Source organism: Schistocerca serialis, chromosome 1 (genome assembly GCF_023864345.2).
Source record: "Schistocerca serialis cubense isolate TAMUIC-IGC-003099 chromosome 1, iqSchSeri2.2, whole genome shotgun sequence".
NCBI lineage: Eukaryota > Metazoa > Arthropoda > Insecta > Orthoptera > Acrididae > Schistocerca > Schistocerca serialis.
In genome coordinates this window covers 366,544,450-366,559,734 of record NC_064638.1, presented here as the reverse complement: position 1 = coordinate 366,559,734, position 15,285 = coordinate 366,544,450, and the positions used below count along the sequence as shown (strand labels likewise).

At 37.3% G+C, this 15,285-nt stretch overlaps 1 protein-coding gene across 1 annotated transcript in view; it reads left to right on the top strand.

The window, feature by feature from the left end:
* Positions 1–2,837, top strand: part of LOC126470460 (mitochondrial folate transporter/carrier) — a 57,873-nt gene extending 55,036 nt beyond the window's left edge. Inside the window, exon 6 of the mRNA XM_050098321.1 lies at positions 291–2,837. Within this exon, the coding sequence (XP_049954278.1) occupies positions 291–432 (142 nt within the window). The 3' untranslated portion in view covers positions 433–2,837. The remainder of the gene's footprint in view (positions 1–290) is intronic.
* The last annotated feature ends 12,448 nt before the right edge of the window (positions 2,838–15,285 follow it).

The window sequence follows — 15,285 nt, the reverse complement described above, 5'->3', positions numbered from 1 at the left end:
ATACTGAATCTATCATCTGATATTTTAACATACTGTAGCCATCGAGAGGATGGCATAAGTAACAACAGGTAGGATTTAGTGAGTGTTCATCCTTTAATTTTTGCATGTGTTTAAATTATTTCGAGATAATACTTGAGCTAATGTAAATACAATTTAAAAAAATTTTGTGTCATAGTGATGAAATCTATGCATTTGGCCATTATGATGTTAGTCTTCTGGGTTATTCTGCAGAATAGATAATACTGTTATATTTTAACATTGATAGTTATCTTTTCTGGGTTCCATTTCAGGTATGAGGGTGTACGGGGTTTTTACAAAGGGTTGAGTGTTAACTTGACTCGTGTAACACCAGCAACAATGATCACCTTCGTTGTATATGAGAATGTGTCGTATTTCTTGCTAAGCTTCAGACGTGAACCAACCAGCCTTTAAGAAAATTAGACAATGAATGACCCAGAAGAGTTACCAACATTCCTTGCAGTGAAATCTACAAACTATGAAATTGTTAAGCTTTAAAAGTTGTTCCACGGAGCATTTAAAATGTTCACTTTAATTTATGAAAAGATCCTATGAATAAGCAGCTTAGTGGCTACTGAGAATGTAAATTTGATTGATAGGACACATTAATAAAATCTAGTAATATGAGTTTTTAATAATATGGATTAATATTGCTATGGCTGTGATTGTGTATATTGTAATATGTTGAGATCAGTGTGAATTTGTTTCACAGAGATCAAATACAGTAATAAAATTTTGTAATTTCAAAATGTCATTCTTGTCATTTAGTTTCAGGTAATTAATACTACTAACATTGTGTTTTAAAATCCAGATTCTGCCTGAGAATTACTTAGATTTTATCTCTCTGATTAAACAATAATGACATGATTCCTGTAATGATGAACTGTTAAGAGGGGATGCTGTCAAGTACTTAAATAAGAAACAATCTGTGTAGTCTGATTTTTATCACGATAATGTCATAATGCGTATCTGACTATATCATGATAATGTCGTGTGTAAGGCAGTTTATATGTCGTGATGCCAGTGCATGTGTATTTCCTTGATTAGATCCTGCAAGAGAGTTAAGGCTGTAGGTGCTACAAGTTTCATGAACAACAATTTTAGTGGAGAAAACCTTGACATTTGGCAGGAATTTCATAGGTGTCGTAGTGAATTAAATACACAGAATATAATCTAGCAGTGAGACTAATTGCAGTTTGATAAATGTGGTTTCAAAAGTTTGCTTCAGATGCACAAATTCTTCATACTATTAAAACTAATACCGACAAAACTGAGTCAATACTGAAGAACAATACCTTTTTGAAGTCAATATGAAATGAAAGCTGAATGCAATGTGACAAGAGTAAAATTTATCATCCTTTCAATTGGTCTACCTACATCAATGAGAAATATATATTTATTCTGTGTTATTATTCTGGCTTCTGAATGTTTGAATATTAGGTAAGAATCCATGCAAAATGGTTACCATGGTTTCTAATATTGTATCACTCTCTTAAACCTCTCTTCTAAAAATACATATCTCAATAGTTTGCCTGAGCCCTGATTGGCATCACTAGAGAAATGAGCCTCTGTACAGAGGCCACATTACTCAATACATTGTTAAAGTTTAAAAATTCATACCTGTTGTTTGTTTATATTCGAAAGCTGTTTAGTGCAAATATTTCAACAGTTGTCTAAACCCTTTATGAAGTGTTGCCAATGTCACAAATTCGTTTTTTTTATAGCTATTGCAGAGTTGAAATTACTGAATTTAAATGGTATCAAAACTCCTTTTATACTCACTGACTTTTGAGGAGATCTGAATGCAATGACTGTCAAAGCCAGCATGGATAAAAGTCAAGTCAGTAGGGGGTGGATTGAAATTGTAAAATTTACCAATATTATCCAACATGTTATACCCAGTCGTGAAGCTCATACAGCAAAATCAGTAAATCAAAGTGCCAAAACTGGAAATGGGCAATGGTAATAAACCCAGATTATACTGAGTTAGGTTGACATTGCTCTTGGCTTATAGTGACATGTTAATGTCGTGCTGCGAGTGCAGTCTCAACGCTACTGATCAGCTGCACTGAGAATTTGACACTTGAGAAATCCTTGGTGAGCTCTACACGTTGCATCTGATTCCCAAACCTGCATCTTAGAAGCACCTGAAGTATTTTTTAAATCTTAATAGAAATTGTTAATTTCTCTCCCACCTCACCTTCTGAATTGTTTAAGTTGTGCTTTAATTTACAAAGTACAACATTTCTTACTTTCGTTATACTGTAGTACATACCATATAAGTGGGGTGTTATTAAAATATTAGCTGATTGTAATTTTAAGGTACTGAGTGTGATGGTTCAGGATATTTGTTTTTTTATTTATTCTTTAGCCAAACAGTAATATGTACAGTAGTTCAGTTAGTATAGAATAGTAGTTAAGAAACATTGGTATTGGGAATCTCATTTATATAACTGTTCACATTGTGTTCTGTTTTTGAGAAAAGTATCTTTGTGTATTATAGAAATTCCTTGGGAGTAGTCTACCCAAAATTTTGTTCATTGTGTTGGAATTAGTCTTGCTATTAAAATTTGAGCAAGAATTGGGTTTTTAGTATTATAAATGTTTGGGGAAGAACACATTTCTGAGTAAAATTTGTCATGAGATATGATATAGAACTTGCCAGCATCTCCTTGTACTTGTTTGTCTAAATATTATTGTTGTATTTACTGACTTTTCTAGTCCTTTGGAATCATTTTTAAACTGTAGTGCTTAATGTAGTAAATGTAAACCCTACAAATGTCCAAAAGGTTTCCACAAATAAATTATGTTGTATTTAATTTTGTGTGTAATTTATTTAATTTTACTGTTGTCCATGGTGTAAAATTTTCAAGTTTACTTCTATATTGTGAATTCCTTCACAGGAAACTAATACATCATTTAAGAATGTACTGCTATTATACAAACTGAATGCAAACATTGGGTATGTAAAACTTGATAGTAACCCACACAGATTCTGGTCTAAAATATTTTCAGCACTGGTGAAACAGGAATTTCATTCAGTATGATGACAGCAGTGCAGACGTAGTAGATAAAAACAACTGCTCCCTTTATGAGGCATGTAATTTATTTTCAGACTTAACTTTATTCAACCTTGTGGCATTTATTCACTAGTTAAATTGGACACTTAAACTGGCTGAAGAAATTTGAGGAAATAATAGCTTAAAATTGTAGAGGCTTTCATGGCCACTTGTGGACAAATTGCTTGTTGGCTTCTGTCTCGGTTACTTCGGCAGACATTTGACGATTTTTCTGATGCTAGCCAGCTTGGCCGAAATGTCAGAAAAATCATCAAACAAATGTCGACCAAAGAATACAAGACAGAAGCCAACAGGCAGTTTGTCAAATTATGGTTTGTAGGATTTCAGGTGAAAAGTTTTTCTATTGCAAAGGGAAGCAAAGTACAATGTACACTGATTTTTAGGAGACCTCTATGTTCACTTAAGCTGGCAAATTCACACAAATTTAGCGCATCCCACATTCATATTGGGCGAGGTGGAAAGTATGTGTAATCGTTCACATTAGACGGCAGTACTGGAACTGTAGACATCAAGCATGCATATTACCATTGCTGAAGATACGGTAACAGTTAGTGAAAATCTGTGGCAGGTATTGCCTGGTCATACAAGGGCTGGGCAAAAAATGTGGAAACACCCCAAAAAATGTGCTTTGGATCATCAGGACATTTATTAATTTCCAGAGAGGATTAATGAAATGTATTTGGTCACTTTTAGTTCTGTGTAATGACTTAAGAGAGTACAGTGTTAGATACATATACTTATTGCCAGGCTGAGTCAGGACTGTCTGAAAACATTTCCTCTAGTAAGGAGCCTGGGATATTTTTATGACCGTCCTGCCCTTGTATATCTAAAAAACAGAATAAGGTAATTATTGTTAAGTGCCAATGCCTTCGACATTCCTCTATCTAATCTTCTTTTGTTGTACCTGATGAAGAAGGAACATTTGTGACTGCTGTGATATTCAGCTGCAGTATTCCTGATATGTGTGAAGCACTGTCAATGGCTGAAGGGTTGAAAGAAATTGAGGGGATACAAGTGACTGCAGAAAATTGAGAGTTCCTCAGCATCCGTGGGTTCGGACTGTAGCGTGGAGGGACTTCGGTACCTTGCCAGATGTACAGCTCATCCGTGCACGCAGTGAGATAGAACATTAGCCACACCTACTGAAGAGCTAATGTCAATTCCAGAAGAAAAACCAATCAGCTGGTAGTGCATGATTTCTAGGAGAAATTTACTTGCGCCTTCAGAAACATGGCCTGTGATAATAAGCCAATTTGAGCTGACTTTTCCTCAGCTTCATGACAGTGACAATTTGTCTAGAGAAAGGGGCATGATTAGTAAGTTGTGTGCAACATATGGTGAATGGTTCCCCCATATAAACAGAGAGATAATTAGAACTTATGCCTCGCACATTTATTCGTTTGTTCTGGCTTTCATTTTTAAAAGAGTAAGCACATTTGAGATAGATCATTGAAAAAAGGGAGAAAAAAATTGTGTATGTCATCACAATAATCAATTCAGTGCGTAGTCTGTTTTGTAAATAAAAGTTGTATATGAAGGTATGTACATTTTTGACAGAACCATTGTACAAGGGTTGGAACTGTAATAGTGGCAACTATTTATTTACAGCTTGTACAAAATAGATACATGTTTCAAAGTTTTACTGACCTTCAAAGAAGGCACCAGCATTGCATATAACCTGTTGCCAGCAATGTGGAAGTCGTAGGATACTCTTAGCAGTGCCAGTTGTTGACAGTTCGAGCGGCATGGTCTATTGCCCGATTAATTTGTAAGAGTTCTGAAGCAAATGAAGTGAAGTGTTCCCTTCAGTTTAGAAATCGAGTTGAACTCACGAGGGCTTAAGTCAGGCGAGTTCAGTAGGTGGTGTAGCACTTAAGCAGCCCCATCAGTCAAACAAATCAGTAACAGCTTGCACTGTATATGCTTGGGCATTGTCCTACAAAATGATGGTCAGGTCTTGCAGAAAGTGTCATCACTTTTGTCTCTATGCTGTTCATTTTTGGAACACAACCTATGACCAGCTTAGAGACAGAAGTGATGACCCTTTCTGCAGTACCTGACTACGTACAGTGCAAGCTGTTACTGATTTGTTTGACTGATGGGGCTGCTAAGTGCTATACCACCTATTGAACTCGCTTGACTTAAGTCCGCCCAAGTTCAACTCGATTTCTAAACTAAAGGAAACACTTCACAGCATTCGCGTCAGAACTGCTACAGATTCGTTGGGCAGTAGAATGCACCGCTCGAATTGTCAACGCAACTGGCACTGCTAAGAGTATCCTACGACTTCCACATTGCTGGCAACAGGTTATATGCAATGCTGGTGCCTTCTTTGAAGGTCAGTAAAACTTTGAAACATGTATCTATTTTGTACAAGCTGTAAATAAATAGTTGCCACTATTAAAGTTCCAACCCTAGAATGTAGTGTAGTTGCCTGTGATATTATGTTGTGAAAACATCTGAATTTTTTCGTGCATTACTAGACTGATATTACAAATGTTTTCACATATTTACAACATTGCTTGGCAGCTTCACTGCAGAGGAGAATAGGTAAGTAAACTTTTTTATGTATATAATTGTAACTTACACCAATTATGCTCTTATGTAAATTTATTTCAGTGTGACTAAATTAATAGTTTCCAGTTTATTTGAGCCAACGTTTCGCATTTGAAGTATATGTCAGTGTTGTTGTGATCTGATATTTTACCGAGGTGTAAGGCATAAGCTACGATAGAATATAAGTCATCAATTTTAACTTTAACGTTTTAGCTGCTGAACAGCAGATGACGTCTACATTTGACGTAAACAAAATATTTTGCAAAAACTTGACATAAGCGAGCATGCGGTGTCACCTGCTCGTAAACAGCTGCTTTCACACTGACGTCATAACATCAGCCAGTGGCCGAGCAGAGCACTTACTGCCCAACCTTGTTATTTATTATCCTTAATTAACTCATCCCACCAACAGTTGACATGGGCAGCCTCAGAAGGATTGAAATGTTCTCGATGGATTTGTTACTCAAGTGACATCCAGTGATTAGTTCCCGTTCAAAATCACTGAGATTTCCTGGCTGACCCTTTCTGCTGTTACTGCTTCTCTAATTACAGCATAATACTTTCTGCCCCTTTTCATACTGACGAGTCTGTCACTTATGACACCTAGTGGTCAGTTTTATAATACATAGGAGTACCAGATACTTTGATGCAGTAATGTAATAGACAAACCCCACTGTTATAGACCATTGGTTCACAAGGAAAAGCAAAATGTCTGACATTGAATCAAGGACACTGTTGATAAATCTGGTGAATAATGTTTATATGATTCCCTCACATTTCTCACAGTTGGTCAAATAGCAGTCATAGAAATTATTCATCACTGACATTCCAACTGGCATCTAATTGTGGTTTTGTCCATTATAAATGGTTTTGTGAAAGCTTTTGACTGCAAAAAACGTTTTTTGTAAATAACTTCTGCTACCAGTCACAATTTTTTTTAAATTCATCTTTTACATGATGTGTTTCGGAAAATTATTCCCATTTTCAAGCGCATATTGCTCTGTGTACTATGCCATTTTCAAGTAACCTCACACATTGAAAACAGTATGTAAAAATGGCATAGTACACAAAGAAAAACACACCTTAAATTGGGAATCATATCCTCGTAGGTGCCGTGGAAGATGTGAACAACAGAAAGCTGTGACTGGTAACAGAAAAGTTGTTTATAAACAAACACATTGACATCCAATTATAATACACGTGCAGCTCCACTCAGTGAGTCCATGCTCATATAGCTGCTTGCACTTTTTGGTTTTGTCCTAGTTTTCAGTGGTATCACCCTGAGTGTCATCTAAGTGACTTCAGAGATACTTCCATGTTTCTTTCCTATGTTGCCTGGATTGTTATTTTAGTAGTTCAGAGTTTTGTAGTAGAGTGCCGCTCAGATAGTTTGATCTCTTGTTGTTGCAATCTTCTGTAATTTTTCAGTTGTCTGTGCTCCTGATAGCACCTTTTTTCATAGTATTATATTACACAGATTTGCACTGTAGGAAATGAGGTGTGTGCAAAAACAAACCACATGGGGAAATAACAGCTGTCTAGAAACAGATGGATGTTGACTTGGCTAGGGTTAACTGGCTTCATACTGCTTCAGTGACATTGAGGCGCCTGTGGCGAAAGCTGTGACATCTCTGGTAAAACTGTAAACCCCGACGATGTCACTGTGTCTTCTGATGCACAAAATCTAATGTTTCTCTCCACTAACTGCATTGAATAGCAGACAGTGGTGAGATTGTTGCCCTCTTACATCTTATCAAGAGAAATGAGGTGTTGCCCAGAGTTGATACACACCTTTGAATCAGCATGGGATGCCAATTTGTAGAGCCAGTGGTCAATTTTCTGTCAAGTCTGGATGTGCTCAGAAAGTGGGTTTGTTGATTATTGGGAGGTCCAAAACAGTGATAGAAAAAATAGGGCTGATAGTGGAAATAGAGAAATAATGATCTGGTTAAAGAAAGAGGCTTGTGTGCGCTTGTTAAGTTTGCCAGGAGGTCTTGTTAAGAGATGTGGAAGAAGCTATGCCACCATTTATTGAACGCACCTGATTACAGATGCCACCCTGGTTCTGAGGCTACCTTTGGCCCCTTTAAACATTTGGCTGAATTGGTGAAGGCAGCAAACGTCGCACACTGGGTGCAAGTGTGAGATACAATTTGCAGCATCTTTTCAAGGTTCCCAGAAGTCCTAAACCAGATTTTCAGATGATTGTTGTAATTTAATAGGCAGAGTTCTCTACCTCGGGTGGGGAATAGTAGCGCCCTTCTTAATTGATCAGGCCTGCGCTATACATAGGAATCAGTTCTTGAGTAAAGAGTTTGTGCGACATTCAGAGGTTTGTTTTCTTTTTAAAGTTACTTATAAAGAGATAAAGAGGGAAAGACTAGTCATGTTACTTTCAAAGAACTTATCTGCGGATTGGAAAGAGAAAATGTTACTGTGATTATTAATAAACTGCAAACCACCCATAGTAATGATCCAGAATTAATCTAGTGTATTAAAGATAGTAATGTCCACATAATGTTAGGAACAGGAAGTGAGCTTAAACTGGACGTGGATAGCAGTGAAATTCTACATTGCGATTGGAATAAATACAGAACTGACAAGAGGGCAACATATTAAACCACACTGTAACTAAAAGATTTTAACTTTCTGAATCAGTTAATGTAGAGGAGGGAATTGATGATAAGACTATCATAGCATCAGTGACTACAGGTTTCAAAAGAAATGTTATGAAAGACAGGAAAATATTTTTCCTTGAAGACTGACAGGAGATACATTGTGAACTATCTGGCCAGTTAACATCAAGAAATCATCTCTGGAGCTGAGGATGTGGAGCACAAGTGGATAAAAATCTAAAACACTGCACAATAAATGTTAAACCTGTATTTGGTAAGCAGGTTTGTGAGAAATGGCAAAGGCCTGCTGTGGTTCAGTAGCTGTGTTAGAAAGCAAAGATAACTTCGTAAAATTTTTAAGCAAAATTAAAGCTTTGTTGATACACAGATGAACAAAGTCAAAACAAGCATAAGGAGAGCAATGCAAGAAGCATTCAGTTAATTATAAAGTAAACTTTTATTAACTTATGAGCGGAAAAAATCTGAAGAAGTTCTGATCATATGAAAAGTCATCATACTTGCACTGAAATGGGAAATGGCAGACGGCTGAGGTACTAAATTCAGTCTTCTGAAATTGTTTCTGTGGAAGATTGTAATATGGTTTTCCCTCCATGATTGCACAAGTGTCAGACTGGCAGATATTGATAAAAAAATCAATCACAATCACTCAACATATTAGGGGCAACTGGAAATGAGAAATTGTATGATTATAGATCATAGAAAAGAACTTTCTCCCCTACCAGCAGCAGTTAATCGAAGGTCGCTGGAACAATGAAGTGTCCCAAGCAGTTGTGTAGAGATGTAAGTCATCTTCCTCAATCTGTTGTAGAATTATGGAATGTATTTTGTGTTTGTGTATTATGATCCTATTGGAGGTACAAAATCACCTGCAGGATTCATCATGTATTCTACAAACAGTGACTTTCTAAAACACGGCTACCTCTTTTTGATTTTCTAAAATTTGACAACCCCTCTCATTCTCCACGAGATCCAGAAGGTTGTAGATAAACAGCACTGAAAATTTATACAGTATCCCTTGTTGCCTAGAAGGAATTCAGTATACGTTCACCTTATCACCTAGTGATTAAAATTTAAACTTCGAAAATACTGAACAAGCTTTGTGATTGGGCGCAGGATTAACTTAAAACACCAGTATATTAGGGAGTTTTCATCAAACTTCACTTGCAGGTATTACAGGAGAGGTGTTGTGCATATGGTCAGGTTTCTGTTAAAATTTTGAGAATATATGTTCCAAGAAAATGCAGGCAACATATTTATTGACAAAAAGGGTGAACTGTAACTCCGTGCTTGGACCCAGATCATTGCCTTTTGCATTATTACAGTGCCTAAGATCATTGTTTGTGAAAGTCAAGGATTCGGGTTCGTGAAAAAGGCAGACTGAATTTAAGACTGGTCGTTAGGAGTGTTTGATGTGTCCAGTTGGTGAAACTGAGAAGCATAGGGGTATTGGTTTGAATTCGTTTGGTGTAGAAATTTAGGTTGCTAGAAAGTGTAAACTATATTACACAATGGAAGATTTATTCTGGATGTTGTAAGATCTATAATCCTCCTCATAAAAGATAACGAATACACCAACCGATTTTATTGTGATCGTGTATCTTATGCAAGTATATAAGTGAGAAAGGTAGATCCTCAGATGAATGTATACTTGATTTATTTATTTTTCTTTCAAGTGGAAATGGTGCATATCATTCTATTTCTTAAATACTGACCCTCAAAATTGTAATAGTAAGCTATTTATATTATTATTTATCATCCTTGGACCATTCAGTACAATAATATCGGACATGTCATGTATAATACAGAAAAAATTACACAAAACATAACATAATAGGACAGGATTAGGCGAGGATAGGGCAGAAAGTCAGTGATGGCCTAATGAATAGAAAAATCCCAGCATTGACCTTAGCCAGTTAGGAAAAACACGGAAAACCCAAATCAGGAAAGCTGGATGAGGCACAAACCTCACTCCTCCCAAATGCAAATGTTATGTTACATGTTTAAAAAATAAAAAACATATGAAAACATTATGGAACACTGCTGAAAAGTGTTAACACACGAACAGCTGCCAATACTATATCCACTACAACTAATCTTGCCCCACATCCCTTTTCTGAGGAGATATTGTCCACTGAATCTGAAACAAAGAAAACAGAAAACCAACAGCAGAAATATTCTTTTGTGCACACTACCACAGCATAGATCAAATAGTACTCAACAACAAATAAGGCTTAGTGCACATGTAAGCTAACATATCCAGTTTCGTTGTAAGAAAGCTTCTCAACAACAAATGATTTTAACTCTGCACTGAAAGTCATTTCCATCTCCCAAAATCTTTATGTATGTTGGCAGTGCATTATAAACGACGCCAAAGTAGGTCACATCTTTGAGTACAAGGTGCTTTTACTTGTTTTAATGGAGGGACCCCACAGCTGCAAGTGTTACAACTATGGTAATTGCTATTCGCTTGCAGGTCGCTAAGTTTAGGTCTTATCAACACAGATTTGTGTATGTTCAGGAAGGATACAGTAAGCGCACACAACTTTTTAAATAGATTTCAGTGCACCCTAGCACAGCTATGTGATAAGATTGAAATAGTTCTGTAATGTAAAAATTTCATTTAAGTGACTATTGGTTTTACCTCAAAAACTATTCCATAAGGTACAAGGGTCTGGAAGTAACCAAAATAAGCCATTCTAGCACCTTCTGAGGAGAGCAAACTTTAGAAATTATTCTCAGAGAAAAACGCACACAACTGAGTCTGGAAGAGTTTAGTTACCTGGTCTTTTCAGTTTGTCTTGATCAATGAAGATACCTAAAAGTTTTGTTCATCATACTTTTTCTGACTTGTTTCCTCGCATTACTAGTGGGACATCTTGGTTTTGATTCATTTTTCCAAACTGAATGTAATTTGTTTTGCTGGCCGGCATGGCCGAGCAGTTCTAGGCGCTTCAGTCTGAAATTGCGCGACTGCTAAGGTCGCAGGTTCGAATCCTGCCTCGGGCATGGATGTGTGTGATGTCCTTAGGTTAGTTAGGTTTAAGTAGTTCTAAGTTCTAGGGGACTGATGACCTCCGATGTTAAGTCCCATAGTGCTCAGAGCTTTTTTTTTTAAAAGGGTTACCTTGTTGGTATTGAACCATTAATGTGTGGACTTGAGGACTTGCTCAGTAGTTGTAGACAGAGATTCCTTAACATTGTTCACTATTACGCTGGAGTCATCTGCAAACCACATGATTTTAGCTGCAGTTTCTGGCAATGTCATTTATATAAATAAGGAAGAGGAAGGGGGTGTAACACACTATCCTGTAGTACCCCTATTTCCACTTTCTTTGCAACAGATACTAATCTGATTTAATGACTGGAATGAGCGTTTATGAGATCCAAACCTATGATCTATTTTGCAAATATAATCTAAACCACCTATTTCCTGTCCCTTTTGTCCCCCATTGCTTCCAACTTAATTGAAAGATTTCATGACTAACGGCATCAAAAGCTTTAGAAACACTACAACATTACTGTTGTTACCCAGGTTTCAAATTATTTCATCTGTGTAATCAATTATTGCTGTTTCCATACTTCTGCCTGATCGAAAATTATGTTTATTGCCAGTCAGTAGAGTGCGGTCGTGTAACTACTTAATAATCAACTGTTTCATGATCCTCACAATTACTTTAGAGAATGCTGAGAGGAGTGATATGGGTAAATAATCTTCTGCTTTACGCATATTACCATTCTTGCAGGAAAGGTATTACTTTCTAGATATTCAATCTGTGGGGAAACACTTCCTCAGTGAATGATAAATTAACTATGAGTGTCAATGGCTTTGTAATTTGTGAAGCAGTACGAATGACAAGTGACACTAGTACTTCATCTACAACTGCTGACATTGAGGATTTGAGGCCTTCAATCATCTTTAAAACTTGTTGGAACTAAGCTCATGCTGTATGCACGTGTATGATACATAAGTTTATTGTAATTTGTGAAATGTAAGCCAAGTGTTTGGGAACATTGGTGCAGTTTGGCAGGTCTTTATTGGCAATATTAATGTTATCAGCAGTTTTAAGCAATTTTCTGCTCTTCATGTGCCTTCTCAGTTTCACTTTTTACAATATTCTATACAGATTTTGATTTCTTGCCCAAAAATCTTATTATGCTATAGTTTTTAAGTAGTTTTGCCTTTGCAATTACCTGTCGATGTATTATTTTCTAATAAGTCTTCACATATTCTATGAACTAGTGATCTGTGGACTTTTCACTGAGAACTGATCCTTTTAAAGTCCTACAGGAAGTCTTAATCCCTGACACAATCCAGGAACTAGATTTAGTGATCCAACATAAGTAGACTCGGGCCAGTTTCTTTGGAAAACATGTTTCATGAATACAGATGAGAAAGCATTGTTAGTAACTGATTGTGAAATGAATTAAAACCAGGATTCATAACTTACACTATCAACAAAACTGGCACATTGTTACGCAGAAAAAATTCTTCTATAAGAAACAAGTAGACTGAGGCAACAAAGGTCACGGAATATCTCCTAAAATCATGTTGGATCTCTCTTTCCCACATGCGGTACAACAACTTGACTTGGCACGGACCCAACTAGTCGCTGGATGTCCCCTACAGAAATATTGAGCCTTGCTGCCTCTATGGCTCTCCATAATTGCAAAAGTGTTGATAGTGCGGGACCTTGTGTACAAACTGACCTTTAGATTATGTCCCATAAACATTTGATGGGATTCATGTCAGGTGATATGGGTGGCCAAACTTATTTGCTCGAATCATTCAGAATGTTCTTCAGACCAATTGCGAAGAGCTGTGGCCCAGTGACAGTGCACTGTTGTCCATAAAAATTCCTTTGTTTTGGGAACATGAAGTCCATGAATGGCTGTAAATGGATCCCAAGTAGCCGAACATAACCATGATCGGTTCAGCTGGACCAGGGGACCTAATCCATTCCATGTAAACACAGCCCACACTATTATGGAGCCACCACCAGCTTGCACTGTGCCTTGTTGACTACTTGGGTCCATGGCTTTGTTTGGCTATCCCAGACTCAAAATCTACCAATTATTCTTGCCAACCAAAATTGGGACTCATCTGACAAATACATGGTTTTCCAGTCATCTAGTGTCAACCAATATGGTCACAAGCCCAGGAGATGATGTGCCGTTAGCAAAGGCACTCGCGTCAGTTGCTTGCTGCCATAGTCCCCTAATACCAAATTTCGCTGCACTGTCCTAAAGCATACATTCGTCTTACATTCCACATCGATTCCTGTGATTATTTCATGGAGTCTTCCTTTTCTGTTACCACTGACAACACTACACAAGTGCTGGTGCTGTCAGTCATTACATAAAGGACGTCAGCTACTGAATTGTCCATGGTAAGAGATAATGCTTGAAATTTGGTGTTCTCGACACTTGATGCTGTGGAATACTGAATTCCCTAATGACTTCCAAAATGGAATGTTCCATGTATCTAGCTCCAAATACCACTCTGCATTCAGATTTTCGTAATTGCCTTTATGCGGCCACATTGGAAACCTTTTCACGTGACTCACGTGAGTACAAATGACAGCTCTGCCAATGCGGTGCCCTTTTATAACATGTGTACACTATATTACTGCCATTTGTATATGTGCATGTCACTATCTCTTGACTTTTATCACATCAGTATATAGATCTATTTCTTTCACAGATTTAGATGGAGTTTTAAAGTTGGGTCCATTATGATCAGATAGCCCTAAAACAGTGTCAATAATGTATCTCTCTCTCTGTGGTGTCCATAGCTGAAAATATGTTGTATATAAGACTGTCTGTCCTGTTTGTTGTTCGTATTGGGGATATTTATAAGAGGAAGCATGGTGAAGCTGTGCAATACATAAGGAAATAGCATCCTTGATGCAGAATAATTCACAAGGTTTAAATTAAAACCTCCATAGACAATTATATTGTCTCTTTCAGTAAATATTATGTCCAGCAGAGACTTCAATTTATTAATGAAGGTATCTCCTTTCCGCACTTGATCTGTGTACTGCTTTATTATATTACGTGATCAAAAGTATCTGGACACCCCCAAAACCATACGTTCTTCATATTAGGTGCGTTGTGCTGCGACCTACTGCCAGGTACTCTATATACCCTACAATGATTAATGTTAAAATACTTAATTCAAAATCCCTGCAACAGTGCTCCACAATGCACATATCGTCAATATTGGCATTGTTTACAGCAAGTTCAAAAGATTTTTTCCTCAAACTCTTGGATATTATAGCTTAAAATTTAAAAGCCTGTAGAACAGACAGTGGTGACAGCTGTACTCACGTTTTGCTGTGTTATATCTGATTTTGAGGTGGAGTCTCAGAAATTCTTGAGCACTACAGGTTTTATGTGGCCTTGTAGGTCTTTCCTTTGGCTGCATTGTAATGCTAATTGCAGCAGCTCCTGACGAGGCTGGATCATCATCTGCTGGCATTGTTGGGTCTCCGACTGCCAGTGCAGCCCTCTGCAGCTGCATACACTGCTGCCGATGCCAACATAGAGCCCTCTGTGCTAGAGGTGACCTGGCTTCTGCGGCAGGTGACCTTATCTCTGTAACAAATTCACAGTCTTCCTTCCAGTGTATTTTCTTGTGGAAGCAATGAGTATTGACTGTTACTCTTCTGCTGGCTACTGTTCCTGATCAGCCCAAATATTTGAACACTGTCTGAATATGAGTTTACCAGAAAGTTGCGGAGTAGTCTCCTTGTGTAAATATATCTTCAGATTTTCTCATTTACTTTCCCTACAGTTTCTGGTTTTGACAAATGCTTCTTGTGAAGCAAAATGCTTTCAAACTCCGTCTCATTTGATGGAATCTCTCATTCGTCCCCCAAGGATTTCTTTTTAGGTTGTGCGTAAAAGAAATCATATAGGACTTCAAGTGCAATAGTATCACCATCTGAAATCCGGGCGGCGGTAACTGGCTGATCTGTTGTGTGGCTTGAGGTGAC